This window comes from Colias croceus, chromosome Z (genome assembly GCF_905220415.1).
Source record: "Colias croceus chromosome Z, ilColCroc2.1".
Lineage (NCBI taxonomy): Eukaryota > Metazoa > Arthropoda > Insecta > Lepidoptera > Pieridae > Colias > Colias croceus.
This window is the reverse complement of record NC_059568.1, coordinates 14,438,076-14,465,728: the sequence shown is the minus strand read 5'-3', so window position 1 is coordinate 14,465,728 and position 27,653 is coordinate 14,438,076. Positions and strand designations below refer to the sequence as shown.

Here is a 27,653-nt window from a genome sequence, read left to right as displayed (position 1 = left end):
CCGCGAGGTTCATATTTAGGTTCTAGTGTCTAATGTCTAATCAAATCTATACCTACTAATCAATACTAATATTATAAAGCTGAAGAGTTTGTTTGTTTGAAAGCGCTAATCTCCGGAATTACTAGTCCGCTTTGAAAAATTCGTTCGGTGTTAGATAGCCCATTTATCGAGGAAGGCTATAGGGTATATCATCACGCTAAGACCAACAGGAGCGGAGCCACGCGGGTGAAACCGCGGAGCGGAGCCACGCGGGTGAAACCGCGGAGCGGAGCCACGCGGGTGAAACCGAGAGGAGCCACGCGGGAGAAACCGCGGAGCGGAGCCACGCGGGTAAAACCGCGGAGCGCAGCAAGACAATAACAATACTAGATTTCCATCCACGGCTTCACCCGCCATTTCAAATAAAAAACCTGCATAGTTCTCGTTCTTGTGAGATTTCCGGTATAAAAAGTAACCTATGTCTTATTCTGGGTTTTCAGCTGCCTACATACCAACTTTCATTATAATCGGTTAAGTAGGTTTTGCATGAAAGAATAACAAACATCGATCCTCACAAACTTGAGGGTTAGTTATATTAGTAGGACTGGTAGGATGGAAAATCACAGGCTAAAAAATCTTAACGCAATACTAAATATAATACTAATAAACTTAATTATATTTTTACATTCTTTAGGATAGAAGTAATAGTTCCTAGTATATTATGGTATACTATGAATGTTGATATCGCAATATCACATTCAAAATAAATACCACATATGAAAATTCTATTCCAAATCTTAAGGGTTTTATTTTTGTTGCATTATTGTACATAAAATTGGAATTGTTATCAAAACATGATTCATAATCTACGTAGGTACTACGATGATTAACAAACATATCAAATACCTATAAGGTTGATATAGGTAATCATTTACCGTTTAAACATAATTTAAACCAAGTGTAGGTAACAATTAGCTTTATTTTCCATAATAACCTTCAGTCTAAGAACGTGTATCAAATAACCAATGTCGGTCATTATAATATCTTAATATTATATACAAATCTCGTGTCACAATGTTTGTCCTCAATGGACTCCTAAACCACTTAACCGATTATAATAAAATTCGCACACCATGTGCAGTTCGATCCAACTTGAGAGATAGGATAGGTTTTATCCCGGAAATCCCACGGGAAAGGGAACTATGCGGGGTTTTCTCTGAAAACGCGTGCGAAGCCGCGGGTGGAAAGCTAGCTATTACTTAATATTAATGTCGTTTTGATGACATTTTTAGTTGCGGCTTTATGTTTCCTTGTGAACGTGTTAATTACTTTAGAAGCGTTTTTATTATATAAAAAGATCACGATGAAAGTTATTGAAGATAATATCTTAATGCTGTTCAGATTTCTTAACGTTTTTCAAACTTATAGTGAACCTACGTTTTATAAACCATAATTTCAAAGCTCTATATAAAAATTATAAGAGCCAGCGCGCACGAGCAACTTTGTCTCCGCAACTATTTTGTCTCTCCCATCAATTGTATGGGGAGTTGCGTCGCTACGTGCGCGCACTTTTATACTAGCCCATGGGTGGGAGAGACAAAATAGTTGCGGAGACAAAATAATTGCGGAGACAAAGTTGCTCGTGCGCGCTGGCTCTAAGACTGTAAAATTAATGAGTTGCTTAAGAGCCAGCGCGCACGAGCAACTTTGTCTCCGCAACTATTTTGTCTCTCCCATCAATAGTACGGGGAGTTGCGTCGCTACGTGTGCGCACTTTCATACTAGCCCATGGGTGGGAGAGACAAAGTTGCTCGTGCGCGCTGGCTCTTATTTATTAACTAGCTGTTCCCCGCGGTTTCACCCGCATTGCTCCGCTCCTGTTGGTCTTAGCGTGATGATATAGGCTATGTAGCCTATAAGCTTTCCTCAAAAAACGGGCTATCTAACACCGAAAAAATTTTTCAAATCAGACCAGTAGTTCCCGAGATAAATCGTTCAAACAAACAATCTAACAAACTCTTTTGTCCACAATAACATAATATTACGTAATTTTTAACTAGTTTTCCATTATAAACGATGTTATGGAAACAACATGTAATTACACCAATTACACTTACAACTGCACAACAACTGTAGTACAAAATTTAGGTAGTGCATTTGGACAATTTCAGATGAGGGGTAATATATATTATTTATATTGTAAGTACATATGATAAAGGAATTGCATGAAGATATATATAGTTTTGTTATTATTAGCATACATAATCTATTTACGCCATGGCACAGTGTAAGGAAATCGCAATCTAGCGGGATTTCCTTACACTGTGTGCATGGTCGGATTTTCCCCAATGCACCTTATGCATTCACATTATAATATTTTGGTCATACGAAGGTGATCCAATGATCACTAATGGAAGAGAATAATTCATGTCATTCATTTCGAATGTAATATGCATTTCAATTAAATGCATATTACATTCGAAAATCGGTTGATTATTTATGAAGAGGACGTGATGATGAATATCGTATATTATATATAAAGGAGTGGCTTCGATTTTCAGATGCGTTCCCACGTTTATAACTTTAGTGACTGGAGAGCATGCTTTTCAATCGATTAAAAGAAGGATCTCAATTCGATTGTATTTTTTTTGCTTTGTTATCAGAACACTCGCTTGGGTGAATTGATTATAATGAATCTTTTTATTATTTTTGAAAGTTGGTGCCTGCCATGTGGTCTCATATAGTACTTATCTACTATTATAATGTTGAAGGTGGTTCTTAATTTATTTTTGTTAAAAAAGAAATATAAAATAGAGTTCTCAGTTGTATTCTGAAATAGAAATCTAACGGTAATAGTAATTACATTAGTTATAAGTATAAGTATGTAATGGTTATACTGTTAATTCTATGGAAAAATTAGATTAAAATAAAATTCTATGGAAAAATTAGATTAAAATAAAAGATTACACATTGTGGTAGTTATGACGCACGTTTAAAAATGAACTTGTAATAAAATTGCTTTTGTAGTAAATACAAATCACAAAGGTTGGTAATGTTACAACAACTTTGTAGATGATATGATGTGTGAAGTTTTAAATAATTATGTTTTTAAACCTTTAAACGTTTTGCTAGTCATTGCGGAAAGATAATTTTAATGTTCATGAGTATTTTAATGTTTTAACAGTTTCACATAAAACTATAATTCATAACATTCCCATAAAAAAACTACTTAGGTAAATTCATTTTTTAAAAGAGTAATATTGGAAACAAAATAGAGGGAAGCTCCAATTCAAAGACTGTCTACAAAATATTATATACAGCCGAAGTAAATATGTATTTATGAGGTGAAACTTCTTTAAGCGCGTCATGGCAATACCGTCACGTCATGGGATAAAGGGACGATTTTGGTACCTTCGAATCTTGCCAAAGAAGTTTCACTTCTGACAAGTATGCTCGGCACGTACCTACGCTCTTTCTTTTTTTTAACTCAATTCAATCTTACAAGCTTACAATAAAATAGATACTCAATTACTTTATTTCCGTTATTTCGAATAAAAAAAAAATCTTTTAATATTCTATGTTTTAAAGCGAAACTGGCCGGTACCGTTTTAAAAAAAAAATAATATTATAGTCTACTGTCTCCACTACATGACTAATGTCAAATTGAGTTTTTTATAAATATTTGGTGATATTTTCTGTTTGTGTAGTTTGTTTATGGGATTATAATTGTGCAATGAAGGTAAAATCCTTGGATTTTATGAATGACTCAGTAAATAAAGACACTATGAATTATTAATACCAAAAATTGTATAGTAGGAAATAATAATAGTCAGTAATTAGTTATATGATTCCATGATATAGAATTTACCTCAGGCTTTTCTAACGATAAAAGATGTTCTTAACCGTTATAAAAGTTTTGAATTAAATTGCAGAATTATTTAAGTGTTATACTAGCAAAATTTCTCAATCAAAATTTTCTCATTGTATTTTGATTATGCAATGAAAACAATGAGATTTTTATTATATTTTCAAATGGTTTGGCAATGAAGATCAACCTTCGCACCCTAAAAACAGCACCATTAATACTCAATTTGCCAAATTTTTTGCCAAGTGCCAACAAATCCATTTCCACGGGGATTCCTATTGTAATTAATAATTAATTTGCTTACTTATAATATGATAAGATGCAGTTAGGAATATGGTGTGTATTTAAATTATATGGCCGCAGTTACGCAAGATAAGTCAGCTATAGGTACACAACGTAACTATAAAATAATAAAAATACAAAAAAAAAAAACATTAACAATTTTCTATAGTATATGACTAGCAAACCGGCCGAACTCCGTTTCGCCACCAGAGACACTTTTTCTTTGCTATAAACCTCACGAGCCCGATACCTTTCCAACGAATGCAAAACCGTGGAAATCGGTTGGTGCGTTTCTGGAGTTATAGCGTCAGGAAGGAAAACCCGACTTATTTTTATATAGTATAGATTACATGAAATGAATCTATCAGAATCGGACAACATCTAAGTGAAGTAAGAGTGAGTAAGGCAGAACGACGTTTGCCGGGACCAAGAAGCTTATATCCTCTAATACACTGGAGATTGCACTATGACCATTATCTTGAAACAAGAAACTATGACATTCAATGACGTCAGTCATGTTATTTGTCTCTTTCTGTCGAGTGACCACGCTGGTTTGTAAATTCAGGATTTTTCAAAATAGAAAAAACTAAAAATCATGGTCTATAAATAATAACGACATATATTTTTAACAGTATTTATATTATAATATTATGGTCATACTTTATAGGTAGGTACATACAATTTTAATTGGTATAGAATGATAGTTATAAATAACTTTTGGCTACAAAGCTTGGATATGAACCGATATATAGCATTAACATCCTTTGTAAATAGAGGAAAGTTGTGTTTTGCATCAGATGCTGTTTACCAAATTGTTAGCTACTCAGATCTTCTTTTTAAACGCGTTGCTTCGACGGGTCAATTTCAAGCCAGAATCATCAAAGAAAAACTGTTTATAGCAGCCTTGCAGAAATTTCAGCTAACTTTACAAAGTTTATTTTTCAAAAGGTATTTTTTTCTGGGTTGTAATCCTCAGTAACCTTGATGGGCACATATATTTCTTTTTATTTTACTTTTTGGAAAGCTGAAATACGTAAAACAAAAAAATATGAGGTAAGTTAAAAAAGTATAAATTTCAATGTAAAAACGAACAATCTTATAACTACATGTGAGTGCAATACCGATGTCATGTGTTGTTTCATTACTAGTAACAATCTTTAAAATGGTGTTCTAAATTTTCATCATAATATTGTTATTACAATATAATATTCTCTTCGCTATCCATAAAAACTCGTCATCATGGTTACCTTACTTGTTAAATCTGTTTATTGAAAACTTGTTGAAAAATGATAAAGTATTAGGGAAATAACAAATTTAACATGACTGCTTACTAAAATGATGCTAAATTAGACAATTTTTGCCATTGAAATGATTCTAAACAGGTAAATGCAGGAGTATTGAGGAATATTGTAAATAACGTAAATATACACTTGCCTGTGAAATTCTATGCCAGAATTTGGTGTCCAAACACTTCTGCAATTTTGCACAATACAATGCATTCTTTATATTCGGAAAATATTCATTAAATAAGCAACAATATTAACTTAAATATTCGAAGCGACGCAATTTTTTTGACACACATGCCATATTGACAAAGTGAGAGTTGCTACAATTTTATTATGGTGACTACCCATAATCAGGGAGTATCGCTTTTTAATAATTGGTTCAGATACTTAGTTTATTTAGCATAAATAATAATTGTCTCATCCAACAATGCTTCTGAATGACGTTGTTGGCAATTTATCAACAAACTCATGTACAAAAACTAACCTTTTGCACAGAATATTACAGCATACATAGTAGCCTTGGGAAAACTTCGTATTAACAGTGGCAATACCAAGTTAGGTGTGAAAGTGATAAAAAACATGAACTGGGCAATATTTTCTTGTTACACGTCAATGTTCATACCGAAATCTCCAGTGTATTAGATATAAGCTTCTTGGCCGGGACAGATAGTTTTTTTCTTAATTTCGTAGTAAGTAGGTACAGGATTGGTACAGCTATATATAGAATTTTAACTTCTTCATTATAATGTAACTGCATATTTTATAATCTACCATAGATTTAATAGGCCAACGACGACGACGACCAAGAGAACGCCTGAACCTATTTTAATTGAGAGATAGTTGATTTGAAGGCGATAAAGCAAAACAGTATAAATTTTGAAGCCATCTATCAAGAAATCTATCAGCATTATGTAGATTTCCGCCCGCGGCTTCGCTCGCGTTTGCAAAGGAAAACCCGCATAGTTCCCGTTCCCGTGGGATTTCCGGTATAAAAACTATCCTATGTGTTAATCCAAGTTACCCTCTATACGTGTGCTGAATTTCATTGTAATCGGATCAGTAGTTTTTACGTGAAAGAGTAACAAACATCCATACATCCATACTTTCGCCTTTATAATATAGTAGTGAGATATTATTAAGATTAAATGTAGAAAGCATTGGAAAATTTATTGAATTGTAAAGTTATGCAATAGTAAAAGGCATAAAGTATATTATAGTTTAAGTCAAGATGTTGCTTAAATTTATTTAAAATGATATACTTAATAGTAAGTAATTATCATATTATTATGTACTTTTTTAATGTGGAAATCATAGATAATTATTTTTTTGTATTACGCATTAAGAATGCAAAATTGGGAACTCACTCTTAGAATTCTCTTATTATTCCAAGAAGAAATATGGAAATTTATCTTTATATTTATACTAGCTGTACCGGCAAACGTTGTTCTGCCTTACCTAGGGGTAAGAAAAATAGATGATAGCCGATTCTCAGACCTACCCGATATGCACACAAAATTTCATGAGAATCGGTCCAGCCGTTTTGGAGGAGTATGGTAACTAACACTGTGACAGGGGAACTTTATATAATAGTTATGAAAAGTTATGTGTATTGTATAATATTGTTAAATTTATGAATGACTCATTCATAAGTTAAACGATGATAAATCTAGTTGGCTCAAACATTTAGCACAACATCCAATATGTCTTTATTAATAGTATTTCAATAATGTCGCGTTGAATTATTTCAGTCTTCAAAACAGAAAGTTCGCTCAAGCCGTGGAATTTCCCAAGTCTGTGGTTCGCTGGATCAAACTATAAGCAGTCCAGAGTTTCAAGTCTTGCCGAAACTTTGGGGTAATAAAAAGGACCGTTCCAGTGGCCACAACGCCGAAAAAACACCCAGAGACGGTTGCTCTGCGTCCGAATCTAATTTGGTACAAGTTTTCCTTTGTTACTTGTTACTTTGTAAAATAGTTCTGATTATAGAACAATAAATAGATGATAGATTGGTAGGATTTCGTTTTATGTAGGTAGTGTGATACAGTTTTGTTACGTTGCGACGAAACATGAAAATTGTATGAAATAAAAATTAAAAGAATTTGTGATTTATTTGATGCGGAACTAGGTCTTTCTGTTATTTCTTCCCGCTTATTAAACTCAGTCCGTCTTATTAAAAAAAATCAAATAGACCTAGTTTAAAACCAGACTATAATATAGTCATAGTGTTTAGTACAGAGATTTAAACTTGTCCTTATCTATTGCTCTTTTGCATGGATTAACACTTAAACATGTTTTATAATTAAAATTACTTAGACCGTGGTTTTAGTATGTTTTAGACCCGGTTTCTAGTTAGTCCGTGTTTTGTATTAAGACGGTTAGTGTTAGGCCGGTTGCAGAGCTTCACCCACCATCAGTGCGTACGTCAGTCACGCTTGTCATATGTATGGAAATTCATAAAAACGTTCATTCAGCTCTAGCTGACGGTCTACCGTACGACTGACGTACGCACTGATGGTCGGTGAAGCTCTGCAACCGGCCTTAACGTGAAACTCTTCATGACATCTTTTTTGAACCGTACAGGAAGCTGTACAAGTTCTACAAAAATTCAAAGTACTGACGAATGACTATACTTAATATGTCTGCTACACTCGGGATAACGGTGTAGTGCGGATCGATCGCGGGGTCATCCACGCAGGCCTTCACAGGCCTCGGGGTAACTGTTCGGGGCGACGGCCCCTTTCAGTGGTGGCAACGCCGCCTGCAACTACAGGCGGGGCACTGGGTGGGACCTAATGGTCCGAGGTGTCGTGTCCGGGAGGTGTCCTGCTGCAGTGCGATCGAGCCCGCGTGGTATCGCGGGCGATCTGCTAGCTGCTGCAGGGAGGAATGTCCGTGGGTGAAGCCACCCGCCACTTAGCGAGGTCGAGCCCGCCGGCAAAGTGCCGGGGGGCGCCCATCAGCCAGCGGCGAGGAAGCGGTCGTGTCCTAGGAGACTAGGTCACGTGGTAGGCCTCTTATGTCCGGCGGTCTCCGATGGTATGGCGCGATGCCCTGCAAATGCTGGGATCGCGCTCCGTCGGCGCGCGCGAACATAGAGGAACTCAGACGACGAACGAAGTCGTCCAGGCTCTCCATGCGCAGGTCCCTGGAGATGACCTGATTCCGTACGAAGCGTGGTGCTCCGGAGATGGTGCGGAGCGCTAGCGACTGCTGCGCTCGCAGCGACTTGCGGTCCGTCTCGCTGGTCAGCGCGAACCACGCAGGGGCCGCATAGGTGAGTCGCGTGCGAACGTAGGCCTTGTAAATGCACAGCTTCGTACGGAGAGGCAGGTGAGACGCCAGCATGGGGCGGAGTATGTTCCGCACGGCGCGCGTCTGGGCAACCACGTTCTTCACATGGGGCCGCATCGAGAGTGTCTTGTCAATGGTCACACCAAGGTACTTGGCCGTCGGTGACCATTCGACGTTCTCGCCCATGAGAGACACCGGGGGCGGCAGAAGGCGCGCCCGCCCGATGGAAATCGCCTGAGTTTTCCCCACGTTGACCTTGAGTCTCCAGTCCTCCAGCCATGAGGGAAGTGCATCCAGTGCTCGCTGCATCTTTACCGATGCATGCTTGGCGTTCAGCGAGGTGGTAATAAACGCAGCGTCGTCGGCATACAACGCTAGGATGGCTCCGCCAGCGACTGGAATGTCGTCCGTGTATCTGCTATAGCAGACGGGCGACAGGCAGCTTCCCTGGGGCACACCGGCTCGGATGGGGCGCTCTGTGGACAGAGCATTTTCAACCGCCACTTGAAAACGTCTGTCTTGCAGGAAGGTGGCCACAGTCTTAACTACTCGACGCGGAGTAGTAGACGTGGACAGCTTGTAGATGAGTCCGGTGTGCCATACGCGGTCGAACGCTTTCTCCATATCGAGGAATACTGCAACCGATTGTTCTCGCTTGTTGTAGGCGGCAGCGAGGTGGTGCAGTACTCTCGCCACTTGTAGAGTGGTGGAGTGTTCGGCGCGGAAACCGAACTGTTCGTCGCGTGGCTGAAGGTGGGGCGTAATGTGCAGCAGCAGTAGCTTCTCGAAGACTTTCGAGGTTGACGACAGAAGGGTGATGGGACGGTAGCTCTCGGGTAGCAAGATATTTTTACCTTGTTTGGGAAGTAGGATGACTCGGCCGAGCTTCCACGGAGATGGAAAGTGCCCGGTACGGAGGATTCCGTTAAAGAGCCGCGTCAGCGTCGCGATGGCTCGCGGAGGAAGGTGACGCAGGGCTTCATTGGTGACTCGGTCCGGACCGGGGGCTTTGCGTAGTTTAGTTCGTCGAATCATCCTTTGGACTCGTCCAGGAGAGAACACGACGGGGTCTTCTGTCGGTGGTATCGGCGGTTCGAAGTAATCCTTCACCTGTTGCTCGATGGTCTCTACGTGCTGCACATTCGCGGTCGGATTAGGCGTAAACTGCGTCTCCAGGAAGTCTGCAAAAATCTCCGCTCGGTCCTCGGCGCGGTAACGTGGGGTTCCGTCACCGGCCATGAGGGGTCTAATCGGAGGGGGCTTCCTTGAGAGCTGGCGGCAAAGGCGGTGCATGCCGGACCAGTCATCGCCGGCTCGCTCGATGGCGGTGTGCCAAGATTCGACTGCTACCGTTTCCAGTGCGTCCGAAATCTTGGCTGCCAGAGCGTTCAACCGCGTCTTCATGGTCGGGCATCGCAGATTTTGCCATAATCTTCGCAGCTTCCTCTTCTCCTCTAACATCGCTTGTATGTAGGCAGGGAGCTGGGGTTTCTTGCGAGTGGATGCAGCGTCGAGTCTGGACTCGCGAAGCGCATTGGACAAGACTGCGCTGAAGTCCGTGGCGAGTCGGTCGACGTCTGCAGGGCTCTCGACTCTAAAGGACGGAGAATGTTCAGCCATGTGTTCGGCGAAGATTCTCCAGTCCTGGCGATGTTTCGGAGAAGGCAGTGATGTTGTCATCGGAGACAGTGTCAGCGTCATGAGGACGGCTTGGTGGTCGGAAATGAGGTGATCATCCAGGACGTCAAGCGACGGTGCGGCGACGAGGCCACGAGCAACTGCTATGTCGATGACGTCCGGAGTATGGGCTGCACAGTACGGGTAGTGCGTTGGGGCCTCTGGTCCTACCACTTCGTAGCCGTGGCGGTCTGCGTCGTCAAGGAGGCGTCTGCCGTCCGGGCTTACGGTGTTGGAGTTCCAGGCCGTGTGTTTCGCATTGAAGTCGCCAGCGAGGATCGTGGGCAGCGGCGAGTCCAGCAAGGTTCGGACATCAGCCACTGCGAGTCGATTCTGCGGCGGCTTGTAAAAAGCGAACACACGAGTGGGCTGGCGGTCTACACAGATTTCTACGCCGAGGGCGTACGACGACTGTAACTGAGGTACTGGAAGTAGTTGGTGAATGACATTCCGACGGACCAGGACTGCTAATCCCCTGTAAGCAGTCCCGATCGGCGAGGTGTGGTCCTCCCGATAGACATAGTATCCGGAAACCTTCAACTTGTCTACCGGTCGGAGGTGTGTTTCGTTAACCAGGCCGATATCCACTTGACGTTGACAGAGCAAGGTTTTGAAGAGACGGGCTTTTTGCGCTGAGAGCCCGTCGGCGTTCCAAAATGCGATGCGGAGCTCAGACATAAGAGGCGCAGAGCTCCGCGATGCAGCCCAAGATCAGCGGTATTGGGTCACGCTGTTCTTGGATAGCCACCAGCACCTGATTAAGAGTGCTGATAACCTTAGTCAGTCTGGGGTCCAGCGGCATCACACGCTTCGCCTTCGTCCCCTGTATGGGGGCGGCGACCACGGAGGGCTTGGACTTCTTGCTACGCTGCGTAGGCTGCGGCGCAACTGGTGGTGCAGAGCGCGGCCTAGAGGTAGATGCTGCCGGCAGAGCAGTAGGCGGTGCAGTGGTTGGTGGTGCAGTGGCTGGCGCTGCCAAAAGTGGCGCCGTAGGCTGTGCTGCTGGCGGCCGCGTTTGGGTGCGTTTGCCACGCTTACGGCGGCGTTTAGTCGTCGGCCCTGGCTGGTTGGCGGCAGCCATGAGCGAGCCAGGTGCATCGGCTTCAGTTGCGGGCACGCGCGCACTTGTAGCAGTGCGCGCGACGGTGCCCGCTCGGCGGTTGCGCGTCTCCTTCCGGAATATCGGACAGGTCGCGTTATTTGCCGTATGGGCGCCGCCGCAGTTGGCGCACGTTGGTGGTTCCTCGCGCGGACGCTGGCATTCCTTTGCAGAGTGGTTCTCACCGCAACGCACACAGGCTATTGGCCGGTGGCAGTTTTGGGAGGAATGCCTAAATTGCTGGCATCGATGGCATTGCGCTGGCCCCTTTCTGCCGCGCCATGCCTCAATTGTGATCCCAGGCATACAGAGCAGTTCGCTCACCTCATAAATGCCTGGGATGAGGTCCGGAGTCCGCTGCAGTTGCGCGAACATCAGACAGCCCGGCCTACCTGGACGAGCGGGGATTGCACGCACGTGTTCCGGAGTAAACCCGAGCTCGCGCAGCTCTGTCTCCACTAGTGCCGGTTCTGTGTTAGCCGGCAGACCACGGATCGCTACTTTCACGCTTCTCTCAGCGGGCAGCGAGTAGCAGAACCAAGAGATTCCGGTGTTGCTCTCCAGCTGCGTAAGATAGCGCTGGATGAGTCGGAACTCCTGGTCTGTCTTTGGTATAAAACGGACACCCTTGCCAAATGGACGTCCGTTAGGAGTGTGCCCAAGGACCTTTTTTAGCTCCCTAAAGTGGGTCGGCCAGTCGGGCAGTGTCTCCACTATGAGAGGGGGGTAGCGGTTGGGCTGTTTGGTAGGTGGCGCGGCGCTTGCAGTGCCGGCAGCAGCAGAGGGGGAGGCAGAGGCTGCAGTGACGGTCGCAGTCGTATTAATGTTAGCGTTAGTCGCGGCGGGAGCGACGGCAGCGGAGCAGGTGGAGGGTGAGAGCGCTGGGGATTTTTGGGACGCGGCCATGCTCGCGTATGTCGGGCCGGTTGTCCCAATCTCCATAGGAGAGCCCGATGACATCGTCGGCATGTTCAGAGGAGGAGGCGGGGACGCTGTGAGAGTTTTCTCTCCTACTCTATGGGGAGGGGAGGGAAAGCGTCCCACAGGAATACCCGGTAAGGGAGCTGGGAAGCGCGGAGTACGTGGCAGTGGTGCCTGTGCGGCGCGCTTCAAAGTGCCTGGCGTTAGTGTGGCGGCGCTAGCCGGGGCCTGTTGACGACTCGGTGTGAGTGAGCGAGTAATTGAGGATACGGATTCGGTGGATTGGGCCGGCGATAACGTCAGTGGACTCGCCAGGAATGATTCATCGCCGGCTCCTGACTGAGGTTCCGACACCAACACAGGACGCCGGCCAGCTGCTGTTGAGCGGGCCACAATTGCGGCCTGGCCGGATGCGGCAATGGCGTCCAGGCCCATTTCAAGTGCGGCAACCGACCGACTATAGACCCTGCGGCCCAGTGCGCGCGGACGGGTCGCGCGTCGCTGCGGCAGCGGCGGCACGCTCGGCGGCGGCATGATTGCAGGATGTATTTATTTACATCTGGCCGCAATAAAAATTTTAATAACTCAGAAATAAGCAAGTTATTTATGAATTATCAAATTATTCAATTAATTAATTGATTTTAATTAATCAATTAATTAATTATTTATTGATCAGCGAGCAGAACGCTGAGAACGAGACCAAACGACCAAGAAAAAAGAACCAACAAATTCCTGAAAAGCAACCCCAAGCCTCAGAGATCCCTATCGAGTAGGAGATGTAGTGCGGACTTTACGTTGAGCAAACATGAATTTTTCAGAAAAAAATTCTTTAGCGCGATTTTAGATACATAATATCCGCTGTGGCGCTATCTGTGGTTGCTTTATGTAGTATATAATATTTACAAGTCCTCAATAATATTGAGTCTGTACTAGAAGCGTATACTGTTCTATAACCTCAAATATTACCCAAGGTTTTTCATCAGGATACATACATTGTATGTAAGTGTCCAGAGGCTATGTAAATCTTTTGCGAGATTAACAAGGACTCAGCGCCATCTCTACATGCCTGGTGCAAATTATTTTACACGTTTTACCTTAGAGTGTGATTTGAGAATACTTACCGCCATCTATTTGTTACAAATGTAAATTATTCAGTCTCTTGGTACATAATATATACAGCATATATAGAATTCAGGTAGCATGCACAATGCACATACTTATATCCAGTAGTAGTTCCTGAGATTAGCTCGCTCAAACAAGTTTTCTCTCGTGTAGTAATAACATGCTATTGAGTCTCCCTGTAGGGAATAATCAATAAGTAAATAACTTTCAAGATATTTTGAAAAACTAAGGAAGAAGGTTTTATTTAAAATAGACAAAATGCAGATTATTTGTATGGTTTTTATTTTTGAACATTAGTTAGGTTTTTAATGGTGGAATTCAACACAACGACAATTTTAAAATATAAAAAAAAATCCGCAAGGATTTATAAAACTACTCTCGGAACGCTAATACATACGAAAAAAAATCAATCTATCTATCAATAATCAATATTTTATATTTAAAGTATTGCATCTCATTCATGGCAATGTAATAATATGCCAATATAAACTGTTTATTTTTCTGTAGACTTAAATTCTTACATGCAAATTATACAAATAGAAAATAATTTTAGCCCAGTAAACGCGATGAGCAAGTCCACCTAGAAGAGAAAGCCGGTCAGGGTGACGATAAAAGCTCTGACAGTTCGCTCACAATGCGCGAACCATCGAGCCCTGAAAAAGAAAATATGACGCGCGAAAACGAAAAAGCGCGCCAACGCTTACAGGGTCTGTGGAGGAATGACAGGGCGGGAAAAAGCGTGGCGTCTAAGGTTAGTGTTGCCGTGAGAAATAAACTTTAATTAACATTAAAATAAGATTTATTAACTAGATTTATTTTAATGAATAAAAAAAATTAACTTATTTAAATTTAGTTATTTTGCTGTTACTAATTAATTTATTTAGTTATTGCATTGCTTTTGAAGCGCCATACGGGGTGATACATGGCTTGCAACAAAATGAAAAAAAAAATGTTTTAAACGCAGAAATGCTATGCATAGGTACTTTTATTGTTTTATTCTTTTTAGAAGTTATAAGTACTTAATTCTGGATAATATAAATTAATTTTGCCTAGAAGTATTTATTTTCAATAAAAACAAGTAATTAACAATGCATTTTATATTTTACAGAAGTCTCGTTCATGTAAGTAACGATCATCTTATTCATTAATATGCTATTAAATATAACTTTATTGTTTATTTTTCTGTCAATAGAAAAATAAAATGAATAACTACCACTAAGATTATATACGTTTAGAAGTTATAAAAAGATTTGTATAGCATGCACATTCGAATGAGCTACACAAGGAAACAATTGCAGGCTCCCCGTCTGTCGTGGACCTGGATGATCCGCTAACAAGGCAAATACGCGACATTCACAACAACACACGCAAGAGCGCGAGAATAATACGCGACTCGAGGGCGCGGCTGCTGCAAATACAAAAGGTTAACGGTTCATTAGTACACGTTTATAGCGATTGTTCAAATTATGTAGGTACGGACTAGATTTTCGCCCCCGGAATTTATTTACTTTTTTTCTGGGTCTTCAGCTACATATATACCAAATTTCATTGTAATCGGTTCACTAGTATGGAAGAAGAAGAAGAAGTTCACTTGCATGAAAGAGTAACAAACATCCTCACAAACTATCGCGTCATATTAATAGGATGTAGGACGTCATAAATGTTTAAGTTTGAATTTGAATATGATTCAAATGTGTGTGTTAAGGTTAAAGTCGACATGCGTGCGTGCATTTGTAGAGTATTTAGTATTAGCTTTTTGTCCGCGGTATTCGGATATTTAAAATTTTAATTATTTGTAAATTAAAGTTATTTGACACTAGCTGTGCCCCGCGGTTTTACCCGCATTGCTCCGCTCCTATTTATCTTATATTATAGTTTTCATTGGTAAATTGATTATTTAACGGAGAAATAATTTTTAAAATCCGACCGGTTCTTGATATTAGCGCGTCCAAACAAACCAACAAACAATTAAGCTTTATTGGTTTAGATTCGGAATTAAATTTAAATCAAAGATAAAATGCTAGAAATTGACATTTAATCTACGATCAAAAGACCATGGTTATAAGTTGGTAAAAATGTCGAAAATGTGTAAAATTTATTTTAAATACCGATGAGTGGAAATTATATTATTACCTTTGAAATCAGTGAAGCGTCACGTTATAACATAACGAAGTTTTTGCCAAAAGACCGTATTACATTATTATGGGCATGTGACATTTTACATTTTCACAAAATATAAAATGCTCTACATTTTGATGTTTAAATTTATTTATATTGCCGCTTTAAATATGTGAATAGTAATGTGATGAAAGAATATGTAAATGATAGTTACCTATGTATTTGAGATACTTTAATTAGTTTATATTTTTTGGTTTTTTTTTATGGCATTCAAATGCTTTATAAATATAAATTTATAAAGAATAGAAAAAATTCGATCACGAGGCGGGACTTGAACCCGCATCCTTCGCGCCATTCCGGGGCGGATGCCTAACCAACTCAGCCACTCGTGACCCGCCTGAGCAATCGAATTTATTCTATCCTTTCAGTTTTATGTGTCTTAAGGGACACACCGCGCGCCATCTATTGAGATGATTTAACAACCATCTCAACCAATATGAAGCACTTTTCAGTGAATACAATATTGTAACGATGGAACACGACCTTTTCTTGAATTTATATTTTTTGGTTTTTTTTATGGCATTCAAATGCTTTATAAATATAAATTTATAAAGAATAGAAAAAATTCGATCACGAGGCGGGACTTGAACCCGCATCCTTCGCGCCATTCCGGGGCGGATGCCTAACCAACTCAGCCACTCGTGACCCGCCTGAGCAATCGAATTTATTCTATCCTTTCAGTTTTATGTGTCTTAAGGGACACACCGCGCGCCATCTATTGAGATGATTTAACAACCATCTCAACCAATATGAAGCACTTTTCAGTGAATACAATATTGTAACGATGGAACACGACCTTTTCTTGAATTTATATTTTTTGGTTTTTTTTATGGCATTCAAATGCTTTATAAATATAAATTTATAAAGAATAGAAAAAATTCGATCACGAGGCGGGACTTGAACCCGCATCCTTCGCGCCATTCCGGGGCGGATGCCTAACCAACTCAGCCACTCGTGACCCGCCTGAGCAATCGAATTTATTCTATCCTTTCAGTTTTATGTGTCTTAAGGGACACACCGCGCGCCATCTATTGAGATGATTTAACAACCATCTCAACCAATATGAAGCACTTTTCAGTGAATACAATATTGTAACGATGGAACACGACCTTTTCTTGAATTTATATTTTTTGGTTTTTTTTATGGCATTCAAATGCTTTATAAATATAAATTTATAAAGAATAGAAAAAATTCGATCACGAGGCGGGACTTGAACCCGCATCCTTCGCGCCATTCCGGGGCGGATGCCTAACCAACTCAGCCACTCGTGACCCGCCTGAGCAATCGAATTTATTCTATCCTTTCAGTTTTATGTGTCTTAAGGGACACACCGCGCGCCATCTATTGAGATGATTTAACAACCATCTCAACCAATATGAAGCACTTTTCAGTGAATACAATATTGTAACGATGGAACACGACCTTTTCTTGAATTTATATTTTTTGGTTTTTTTTTTATGGCATTCAAATGCTTTATAAATATAAATTTATAAAGAATAGAAAAAATTCGATCACGAGGCGGGACTTGAACCCGCATCCTTCGCGCCATTCCGGGGCGGATGCCTAACCAACTCAGCCACTCGTGACCCGCCTGAGCAATCGAATTTATTCTATCCTTTCAGTTTTATGTGTCTTAAGGGACACACCGCGCGCCATCTATTGAGATGATTTAACAACCATTTCAACCAATATGAAGCACTTTTCAGTGAATACAATATTGTAACGATGGAACACGACCTTTTCTTGAATTTATATTTTTTGGTTTTTTTTTATGGCATTCAAATGCTTTATAAATATAAATTTATAAAGAATAGAAAAAATTCGATCACGAGGCGGGACTTGAACCCGCATCCTTCGCGCCATTCCGGGGCGGATGCCTAACCAACTCAGCCACTCGTGACCCGCCTGAGCAATCGAATTTATTCTATCCTTTCAGTTTTATGTGTCTTAAGGGACACACCGCGCGCCATCTATTGAGATGATTTAACAACCATCTCAACCAATATGAAGCACTTTTCAGTGAATACAATATTGTAACGATGGAACACGACCTTTTCTTGAATTTATATTTTTTGGTTTTTTTTATGGCATTCAAATGCTTTATAAATATAAATTTATAAAGAATAGAAAAAATTCGATCACGAGGCGGGACTTGAACCCGCATCCTTCGCGCCATTCCGGGGCGGATGCCTAACCAACTCAGCCACTCGTGACCCGCCTGAGCAATCGAATTTATTCTATCCTTTCAGTTTTATGTGTCTTAAGGGACACACCGCGCGCCATCTATTGAGATGATTTAACAACCATCTCAACCAATATGAAGCACTTTTCAGTGAATACAATATTGTAACGATGGAACACGACCTTTTCTTGAATTTATATTTTTTGGTTTTTTTTTATGGCATTCAAATGCTTTATAAATATAAATTTATAAAGAATAGAAAAAATTCGATCACGAGGCGGGACTTGAACCCGCATCCTTCGCGCCATTCCGGGGCGGATGCCTAACCAACTCAGCCACTCGTGACCCGCCTGAGCAATCGAATTTATTCTATCCTTTCAGTTTTATGTGTCTTAAGGGACACACCGCGCGCCATCTATTGAGATGATTTAACAACCATCTCAACCAATATGAAGCACTTTTCAGTGAATACAATATTGTAACGATGGAACACGACCTTTTCTTGAATTTATATTTTTTGGTTTTTTTTATGGCATTCAAATGCTTTATAAATATAAATTTATAAAGAATAGAAAAAATTCGATCACGAGGCGGGACTTGAACCCGCATCCTTCGCGCCATTCCGGGGCGGATGCCTAACCAACTCAGCCACTCGTGACCCGCCTGAGCAATCGAATTTATTCTATCCTTTCAGTTTTATGTGTCTTAAGGGACACACCGCGCGCCATCTATTGAGATGATTTAACAACCATCTCAACCAATATGAAGCACTTTTCAGTGAATACAATATTGTAACGATGGAACACGACCTTTTCTTGAATTTATATTTTTTGGTTTTTTTTATGGCATTCAAATGCTTTATAAATATAAATTTATAAAGAATAGAAAAAATTCGATCACGAGGCGGGACTTGAACCCGCATCCTTCGCGCCATTCCGGGGCGGATGCCTAACCAACTCAGCCACTCGTGACCCGCCTGAGCAATCGAATTTATTCTATCCTTTCAGTTTTATGTGTCTTAAGGGACACACCGCGCGCCATCTATTGAGATGATTTAACAACCATCTCAACCAATATGAAGCACTTTTCAGTGAATACAATATTGTAACGATGGAACACGACCTTTTCTTGAATTTATATTTTTTGGTTTTTTTTATGGCATTCAAATGCTTTATAAATATAAATTTATAAAGAATAGAAAAAATTCGATCACGAGGCGGGACTTGAACCCGCATCCTTCGCGCCATTCCGGGGCGGATGCCTAACCAACTCAGCCACTCGTGACCCGCCTGAGCAATCGAATTTATTCTATCCTTTCAGTTTTATGTGTCTTAAGGGACACACCGCGCGCCATCTATTGAGATGATTTAACAACCATCTCAACCAATATGAAGCACTTTTCAGTGAATACAATATTGTAACGATGGAACACGACCTTTTCTTGAATTTATATTTTTTGGTTTTTTTTTTATGGCATTCAAATGCTTTATAAATATAAATTTATAAAGAATAGAAAAAATTCGATCACGAGGCGGGACTTGAACCCGCATCCTTCGCGCCATTCCGGGGCGGATGCCTAACCAACTCAGCCACTCGTGACCCGCCTGAGCAATCGAATTTATTCTATCCTTTCAGTTTTATGTGTCTTAAGGGACACACCGCGCGCCATCTATTGAGATGATTTAACAACCATCTCAACCAATATGAAGCACTTTTCAGTGAATACAATATTGTAACGATGGAACACGACCTTTTCTTGAATTTATATTTTTTGGTTTTTTTTTATGGCATTCAAATGCTTTATAAATATAAATTTATAAAGAATAGAAAAAATTCGATCACGAGGCGGGACTTGAACCCGCATCCTTCGCGCCATTCCGGGGCGGATGCCTAACCAACTCAGCCACTCGTGACCCGCCTGAGCAATCGAATTTATTCTATCCTTTCAGTTTTATGTGTCTTAAGGGACACACCGCGCGCCATCTATTGAGATGATTTAACAACCATCTCAACCAATATGAAGCACTTTTCAGTGAATACAATATTGTAACGATGGAACACGACCTTTTCTTGAATTTATATTTTTTGGTTTTTTTTATGGCATTCAAATGCTTTATAAATATAAATTTATAAAGAATAGAAAAAATTCGATCACGAGGCGGGACTTGAACCCGCATCCTTCGCGCCATTCCGGGGCGGATGCCTAACCAACTCAGCCACTCGTGACCCGCCTGAGCAATCGAATTTATTCTATCCTTTCAGTTTTATGTGTCTTAAGGGACACACCGCGCGCCATCTATTGAGATGATTTAACAACCATCTCAACCAATATGAAGCACTTTTCAGTGAATACAATATTGTAACGATGGAACACGACCTTTTCTTGAATTTATATTTTTTGGTTTTTTTTATGGCATTCAAATGCTTTATAAATATAAATTTATAAAGAATAGAAAAAATTCGATCACGAGGCGGGACTTGAACCCGCATCCTTCGCGCCATTCCGGGGCGGATGCCTAACCAACTCAGCCACTCGTGACCCGCCTGAGCAATCGAATTTATTCTATCCTTTCAGTTTTATGTGTCTTAAGGGACACACCGCGCGCCATCTATTGAGATGATTTAACAACCATCTCAACCAATATGAAGCACTTTTCAGTGAATACAATATTGTAACGATGGAACACGACCTTTTCTTGAATTTATATTTTTTGGTTTTTTTTATGGCATTCAAATGCTTTATAAATATAAATTTATAAAGAATAGAAAAAATTCGATCACGAGGCGGGACTTGAACCCGCATCCTTCGCGCCATTCCGGGGCGGATGCCTAACCAACTCAGCCACTCGTGACCCGCCTGAGCAATCGAATTTATTCTATCCTTTCAGTTTTATGTGTCTTAAGGGACACACCGCGCGCCATCTATTGAGATGATTTAACAACCATCTCAACCAATATGAAGCACTTTTCAGTGAATACAATATTGTAACGATGGAACACGACCTTTTCTTGAATTTATATTTTTTGGTTTTTTTTATGGCATTCAAATGCTTTATAAATATAAATTTATAAAGAATAGAAAAAATTCGATCACGAGGCGGGACTTGAACCCGCATCCTTCGCGCCATTCCGGGGCGGATGCCTAACCAACTCAGCCACTCGTGACCCGCCTGAGCAATCGAATTTATTCTATCCTTTCAGTTTTATGTGTCTTAAGGGACACACCGCGCGCCATCTATTGAGATGATTTAACAACCATCTCAACCAATATGAAGCACTTTTCAGTGAATACAATATTGTAACGATGGAACACGACCTTTTCTTGAATTTATATTTTTTGGTTTTTTTTATGGCATTCAAATGCTTTATAAATATAAATTTATAAAGAATAGAAAAAATTCGATCACGAGGCGGGACTTGAACCCGCATCCTTCGCGCCATTCCGGGGCGGATGCCTAACCAACTCAGCCACTCGTGACCCGCCTGAGCAATCGAATTTATTCTATCCTTTCAGTTTTATGTGTCTTAAGGGACACACCGCGCGCCATCTATTGAGATGATTTAACAACCATCTCAACCAATATGAAGCACTTTTCAGTGAATACAATATTGTAACGATGGAACACGACCTTTTCTTGAATTTATATTTTTTGGTTTTTTTTTTATGGCATTCAAATGCTTTATAAATATAAATTTATAAAGAATAGAAAAAATTCGATCACGAGGCGGGACTTGAACCCGCATCCTTCGCGCCATTCCGGGGCGGATGCCTAACCAACTCAGCCACTCGTGACCCGCCTGAGCAATCGAATTTATTCTATCCTTTCAGTTTTATGTGTCTTAAGGGACACACCGCGCGCCATCTATTGAGATGATTTAACAACCATCTCAACCAATATGAAGCACTTTTCAGTGAATACAATATTGTAACGATGGAACACGACCTTTTCTTGAATTTATATTTTTTGGTTTTTTTTTATGGCATTCAAATGCTTTATAAATATAAATTTATAAAGAATAGAAAAAATTCGATCACGAGGCGGGACTTGAACCCGCATCCTTCGCGCCATTCCGGGGCGGATGCCTAACCAACTCAGCCACTCGTGACCCGCCTGAGCAATCGAATTTATTCTATCCTTTCAGTTTTATGTGTCTTAAGGGACACACCGCGCGCCATCTATTGAGATGATTTAACAACCATCTCAACCAATATGAAGCACTTTTCAGTGAATACAATATTGTAACGATGGAACACGACCTTTTCTTGAATTTATATTTTTTGGTTTTTTTTATGGCATTCAAATGCTTTATAAATATAAATTTATAAAGAATAGAAAAAATTCGATCACGAGGCGGGACTTGAACCCGCATCCTTCGCGCCATTCCGGGGCGGATGCCTAACCAACTCAGCCACTCGTGACCCGCCTGAGCAATCGAATTTATTCTATCCTTTCAGTTTTATGTGTCTTAAGGGACACACCGCGGGCCATCTATTGAGATGATTTAACAACCATCTCAACCAATATGAAGCACTTTTCAGTGAATACAATATTGTAACGATGGAACACGACCTTTTCTTGAATTTATATTTTTTGGTTTTTTTTATGGCATTCAAATGCTTTATAAATATAAATTTATAAAGAATAGAAAAATAGAAAAAATTCGAAAAATTCGAATTCGAAAATTCGAAAAATAGAAAAAATAGATGGCGCGCGGTGTGTCCCTTAAGACACATAAAACTGAAAGGATAGAATAAATTCGATTGCTCAGGCGGGTCACGAGTGGCTGAGTTGGTTAGGCATCCGCCCCGGAATGGCGCGAAGGATGCGGGTTCAAGTCCCGCCTCGTGATCGAATTTTTTCTATTCTTTATAAATTTATATTTATAAAGCATTTGAATGCCATAAAAAAAAACCAAAAAATATAAATTCAAGAAAAGGTCGTGTTCCATCGTTACAATATTGTATTCACTGAAAAGTGCTTCATATTGGTTGAGATGGTTGTTAAATCATCTCAATAGATGGCGCGCGGTGTGTCCCTTAAGACACATAAAACTGAAAGGATAGAATAAATTCGATTGCTCAGGCGGGTCACGAGTGGCTGAGTTGGTTAGGCATCCGCCCCGGAATGGCGCGAAGGATGCGGGTTCAAGTCCCGCCTCGTGATCGAATTTTTTCTATTCTTTATAAATTTATATTTATAAAGCATTTGAATGCCATAAAAAAAAACCAAAAAATATAAATTCAAGAAAAGGTCGTGTTCCATCGTTACAATATTGTATTCACTGAAAAGTGCTTCATATTGGTTGAGATGGTTGTTAAATCATCTCAATAGATGGCGCGCGGTGTGTCCCTTAAGACACATAAAACTGAAAGGATAGAATAAATTCGATTGCTCAGGCGGGTCACGAGTGGCTGAGTTGGTTAGGCATCCGCCCCGGAATGGCGCGAAGGATGCGGGTTCAAGTCCCGCCTCGTGATCGAATTTTTTCTATTCTTTATAAATTTATATTTATAAAGCATTTGAATGCCATAAAAAAAAAACCAAAAAATATAAATTCAAGAAAAGGTCGTGTTCCATCGTTACAATATTGTATTCACTGAAAAGTGCTTCATATTGGTTGAGATGGTTGTTAAATCATCTCAATAGATGGCGCGCGGTGTGTCCCTTAAGACACATAAAACTGAAAGGATAGAATAAATTCGATTGCTCAGGCGGGTCACGAGTGGCTGAGTTGGTTAGGCATCCGCCCCGGAATGGCGCGAAGGATGCGGGTTCAAGTCCCGCCTCGTGATCGAATTTTTTCTATTCTTTATAAATTTATATTTATAAAGCATTTGAATGCCATAAAAAAAACCAAAAAATATAAATTCAAGAAAAGGTCGTGTTCCATCGTTACAATATTGTATTCACTGAAAAGTGCTTCATATTGGTTGAGATGGTTGTTAAATCATCTCAATAGATGGCGCGCGGTGTGTCCCTTAAGACACATAAAACTGAAAGGATAGAATAAATTCGATTGCTCAGGCGGGTCACGAGTGGCTGAGTTGGTTAGGCATCCGCCCCGGAATGGCGCGAAGGATGCGGGTTCAAGTCCCGCCTCGTGATCGAATTTTTTCTATTCTTTATAAATTTATATTTATAAAGCATTTGAATGCCATAAAAAAAACCAAAAAATATAAATTCAAGAAAAGGTCGTGTTCCATCGTTACAATATTGTATTCACTGAAAAGTGCTTCATATTGGTTGAGATGGTTGTTAAATCATCTCAATAGATGGCGCGCGGTGTGTCCCTTAAGACACATAAAACTGAAAGGATAGAATAAATTCGATTGCTCAGGCGGGTCACGAGTGGCTGAGTTGGTTAGGCATCCGCCCCGGAATGGCGCGAAGGATGCGGGTTCAAGTCCCGCCTCGTGATCGAATTTTTTCTATTCTTTATAAATATAAATTTATAAAGCATTTGAATGCCATAAAAAAAACCAAAAAATATAAATTCAAGAAAAGGTCGTGTTCCATCGTTACAATATTGTATTCACTGAAAAGTGCTTCATATTGGTTGAGATGGTTGTTAAATCATCTCAATAGATGGCGCGCGGTGTGTCCCTTAAGACACATAAAACTGAAAGGATAGAATAAATTCGATTGCTCAGGCGGGTCACGAGTGGCTGAGTTGGTTAGGCATCCGCCCCGGAATGGCGCGAAGGATGCGGGTTCAAGTCCCGCCTCGTGATCGAATTTTTTCTATTCTTTATAAATTTATATTTATAAAGCATTTGAATGCCATAAAAAAAACCAAAAAATATAAATTCAAGAAAAGGTCGTGTTCCATCGTTACAATATTGTATTCACTGAAAAGTGCTTCATATTGGTTGAGATGGTTGTTAAATCATCTCAATAGATGGCGCGCGGTGTGTCCCTTAAGACACATAAAACTGAAAGGATAGAATAAATTCGATTGCTCAGGCGGGTCACGAGTGGCTGAGTTGGTTAGGCATCCGCCCCGGAATGGCGCGAAGGATGCGGGTTCAAGTCCCGCCTCGTGATCGAATTTTTTCTATTCTTTATAAATTTATATTTATAAAGCATTTGAATGCCATAAAAAAAACCAAAAAATATAAATTCAAGAAAAGGTCGTGTTCCATCGTTACAATATTGTATTCACTGAAAAGTGCTTCATATTGGTTGAGATGGTTGTTAAATCATCTCAATAGATGGCGCGCGGTGTGTCCCTTAAGACACATAAAACTGAAAGGATAGAATAAATTCGATTGCTCAGGCGGGTCACGAGTGGCTGAGTTGGTTAGGCATCCGCCCCGGAATGGCGCGAAGGATGCGGGTTCAAGTCCCGCCTCGTGATCGAATTTTTTCTATTCTTTATAAATTTATATTTATAAAGCATTTGAATGCCATAAAAAAAACCAAAAAATATAAATTCAAGAAAAGGTCGTGTTCCATCGTTACAATATTGTATTCACTGAAAAGTGCTTCATATTGGTTGAGATGGTTGTTAAATCATCTCAATAGATGGCGCGCGGTGTGTCCCTTAAGACACATAAAACTGAAAGGATAGAATAAATTCGATTGCTCAGGCGGGTCACGAGTGGCTGAGTTGGTTAGGCATCCGCCCCGGAATGGCGCGAAGGATGCGGGTTCAAGTCCCGCCTCGTGATCGAATTTTTTCTATTCTTTATAAATTTATATTTACTTTAATTAGTGTTCTTAAATAGGCATGGTGTGTATTTTTTATCTAAAATAATTAATATTTTTATGACATGTTTTTGTTATGCATTTGAAAGAAAGAACGATATAAAAAAAGCATTTATTCTTGTACCAACTAACAAAATACTTAAAAAATAAAAAAATAAATTGAACATTTATCACTGATCAGATACGTAAATGGGTATTAAATGATAAGAATTGTTAAAAAAATAGAATAATTTGGTAGATTCGTGTTTATTCGTCCTCGTACTGAATCACGCTATAAATATAATTGTTCACATAATAAACTCTTTAATTGCATCAATGCTATAGTTTTCGTGATTCAAAACAATTATATTGTTATCAACTCATCAATTTCTTCGCGAAAGTATTAAGGACTATATACTCATTTAGATTCAATATAAGTAGTAACTATAATTTCTATTAGGAATTCACGATAAAATGGCTGTAGTTATAAATAAATAATTAAGTTTCGTGTTTTCTCTGTCTCCAATTTTCTTGCTGTTCATAAAAAATCCTACCAATATTGCAAATGCAAAATTTTCTGATTATGGATGTATGTTTGTTACTCTTTCACGCGAAAACCACTGAACGAATATTGATGATACTTGGTAGTGATTCAGCATAGGTACTATGAGTGACACGTGTTTCCTATTGGGGTATGGGGCAGATGCATTATGCATACATCTGTTTCACTGATTGATTGTCTGTTTTTAGGGACAATTAGATGATCAGCCTTCTGTGTCCTGCCAGACCTTATTTTTTCTTCGTCACCACAGGGAATCGAACCCAGCACTCTTAATTAGTTAACCACTATACCAAGGAGGTGGTCGTTGTAACGGTCATTGGTATTATAGTAACAGTATATTCTATAGAAATACTTTTGCCAGCCGATTCTAAAAAAAATAGTTAAAATATAAAATTTTGTACCCAGAAATCAACGCTAACAGAAGCCGAAGTGAAAGAGCTAGGTGAACGAAATGAACTGCTTCTCCGTGAAATGGAGAGGTTTGATCGTCTCACCAGGAACATACAGAAGCTGGTTGGTGCTGAGGTGGTACAGATGAGGAAAACTAAGGAGGAGAACATGCCTGATGAAATACCCATGCGTGCTTATGGTATTTGATTAAGTTTATACTTGGAAGTAGAAGAGTAAGAGAGAAAGAAGTAATTATTGTATTCTAAAGTATGTTTGAAATAGGCTTCGTCAAAATGTAGAGTAAAAAGTATTTCAATAAATGTTATCTAAAATAACTATTAGCAAATCTGCATCATCATAATTTAGAGATTTTTGTAATGTACAACGAAATAAGCTTGTGTTAAGTACTTAAAAATATTTTTACATCCTTACGTATCTTATTATACTAGTTTAAAATATAACATAGGTAATATAAACTTTCGTAATATTAAGAATGTCGTCTTCAAAGTTGACAACTAAAAATAATACCATTCGAGTAAATTTGACGAGAAGTCTATATAAGATCTAAGTTGTAGCCGAAACGCTACAAATTGGTAACTGCGGTAATGAGCTATTTCGTGAAGTGCGATGCTGCAGACTCACGAACCGTCAAAGTATCTGGAACATCTATTGCAATACGTCTATAATAATGTTCCAAATATTAAACGGTTATTGAATGCTTGGAATGAGGTTTTGATACGTATATTTTGTATTGTGTTTAGCGAACTGAAAGCTACGGACATTTTTGCATTCGTAAGAGCATAACTTAGCCAAGCATCGTATGGGTAAATAATGATGATCAAGTAATACTTAATTTTAATAAAACCACCTCATTTTTAATTTTTTTTTATTGGTAATTTTGAGAAAATTAGAAAAGAGCACTTCAAAATCTATAAAATCACCCATATTTAAAATCCCAGGAAAACTTTATAGGAAGAAAATCTATCATTTATATGTACACATTTTGTTTCGGTTACCTTGCTGATACTAATATTATTATGTCTGTTAAAAACATAATATTTACTTCCATCCTTACAATCTTTCGGGATTTAGAATAGTTATACTATTAGGATTAACTGGACTCAAATAAGT

General features: G+C 39.8%; 1 protein-coding gene across 3 annotated transcripts in view; it reads left to right on the top strand.

Annotated features, from left to right (window-relative positions):
- Window positions 1-3,677: 3,677 nt before the first annotated feature.
- LOC123705252 (paramyosin-like) overlaps window positions 3,678-27,653 on the top strand; it is a 40,688-nt gene continuing 16,712 nt past the window's right edge. For all 3 annotated transcript variants that reach the window (XM_045653955.1, XM_045653956.1, XM_045653957.1), the window contains exons 1-6: window positions 3,678-3,718; window positions 7,161-7,346; window positions 14,076-14,273; window positions 14,631-14,643; window positions 14,821-14,945; window positions 26,538-26,721. In XM_045653955.1, the coding sequence (XP_045509911.1) occupies window positions 3,713-3,718; window positions 7,161-7,346; window positions 14,076-14,273; window positions 14,631-14,643; window positions 14,821-14,945; window positions 26,538-26,721 (712 nt within the window). In that variant the 5' untranslated portion in view covers window positions 3,678-3,712. The remainder of the gene's footprint in view (window positions 3,719-7,160; window positions 7,347-14,075; window positions 14,274-14,630; window positions 14,644-14,820; window positions 14,946-26,537; window positions 26,722-27,653) is intronic.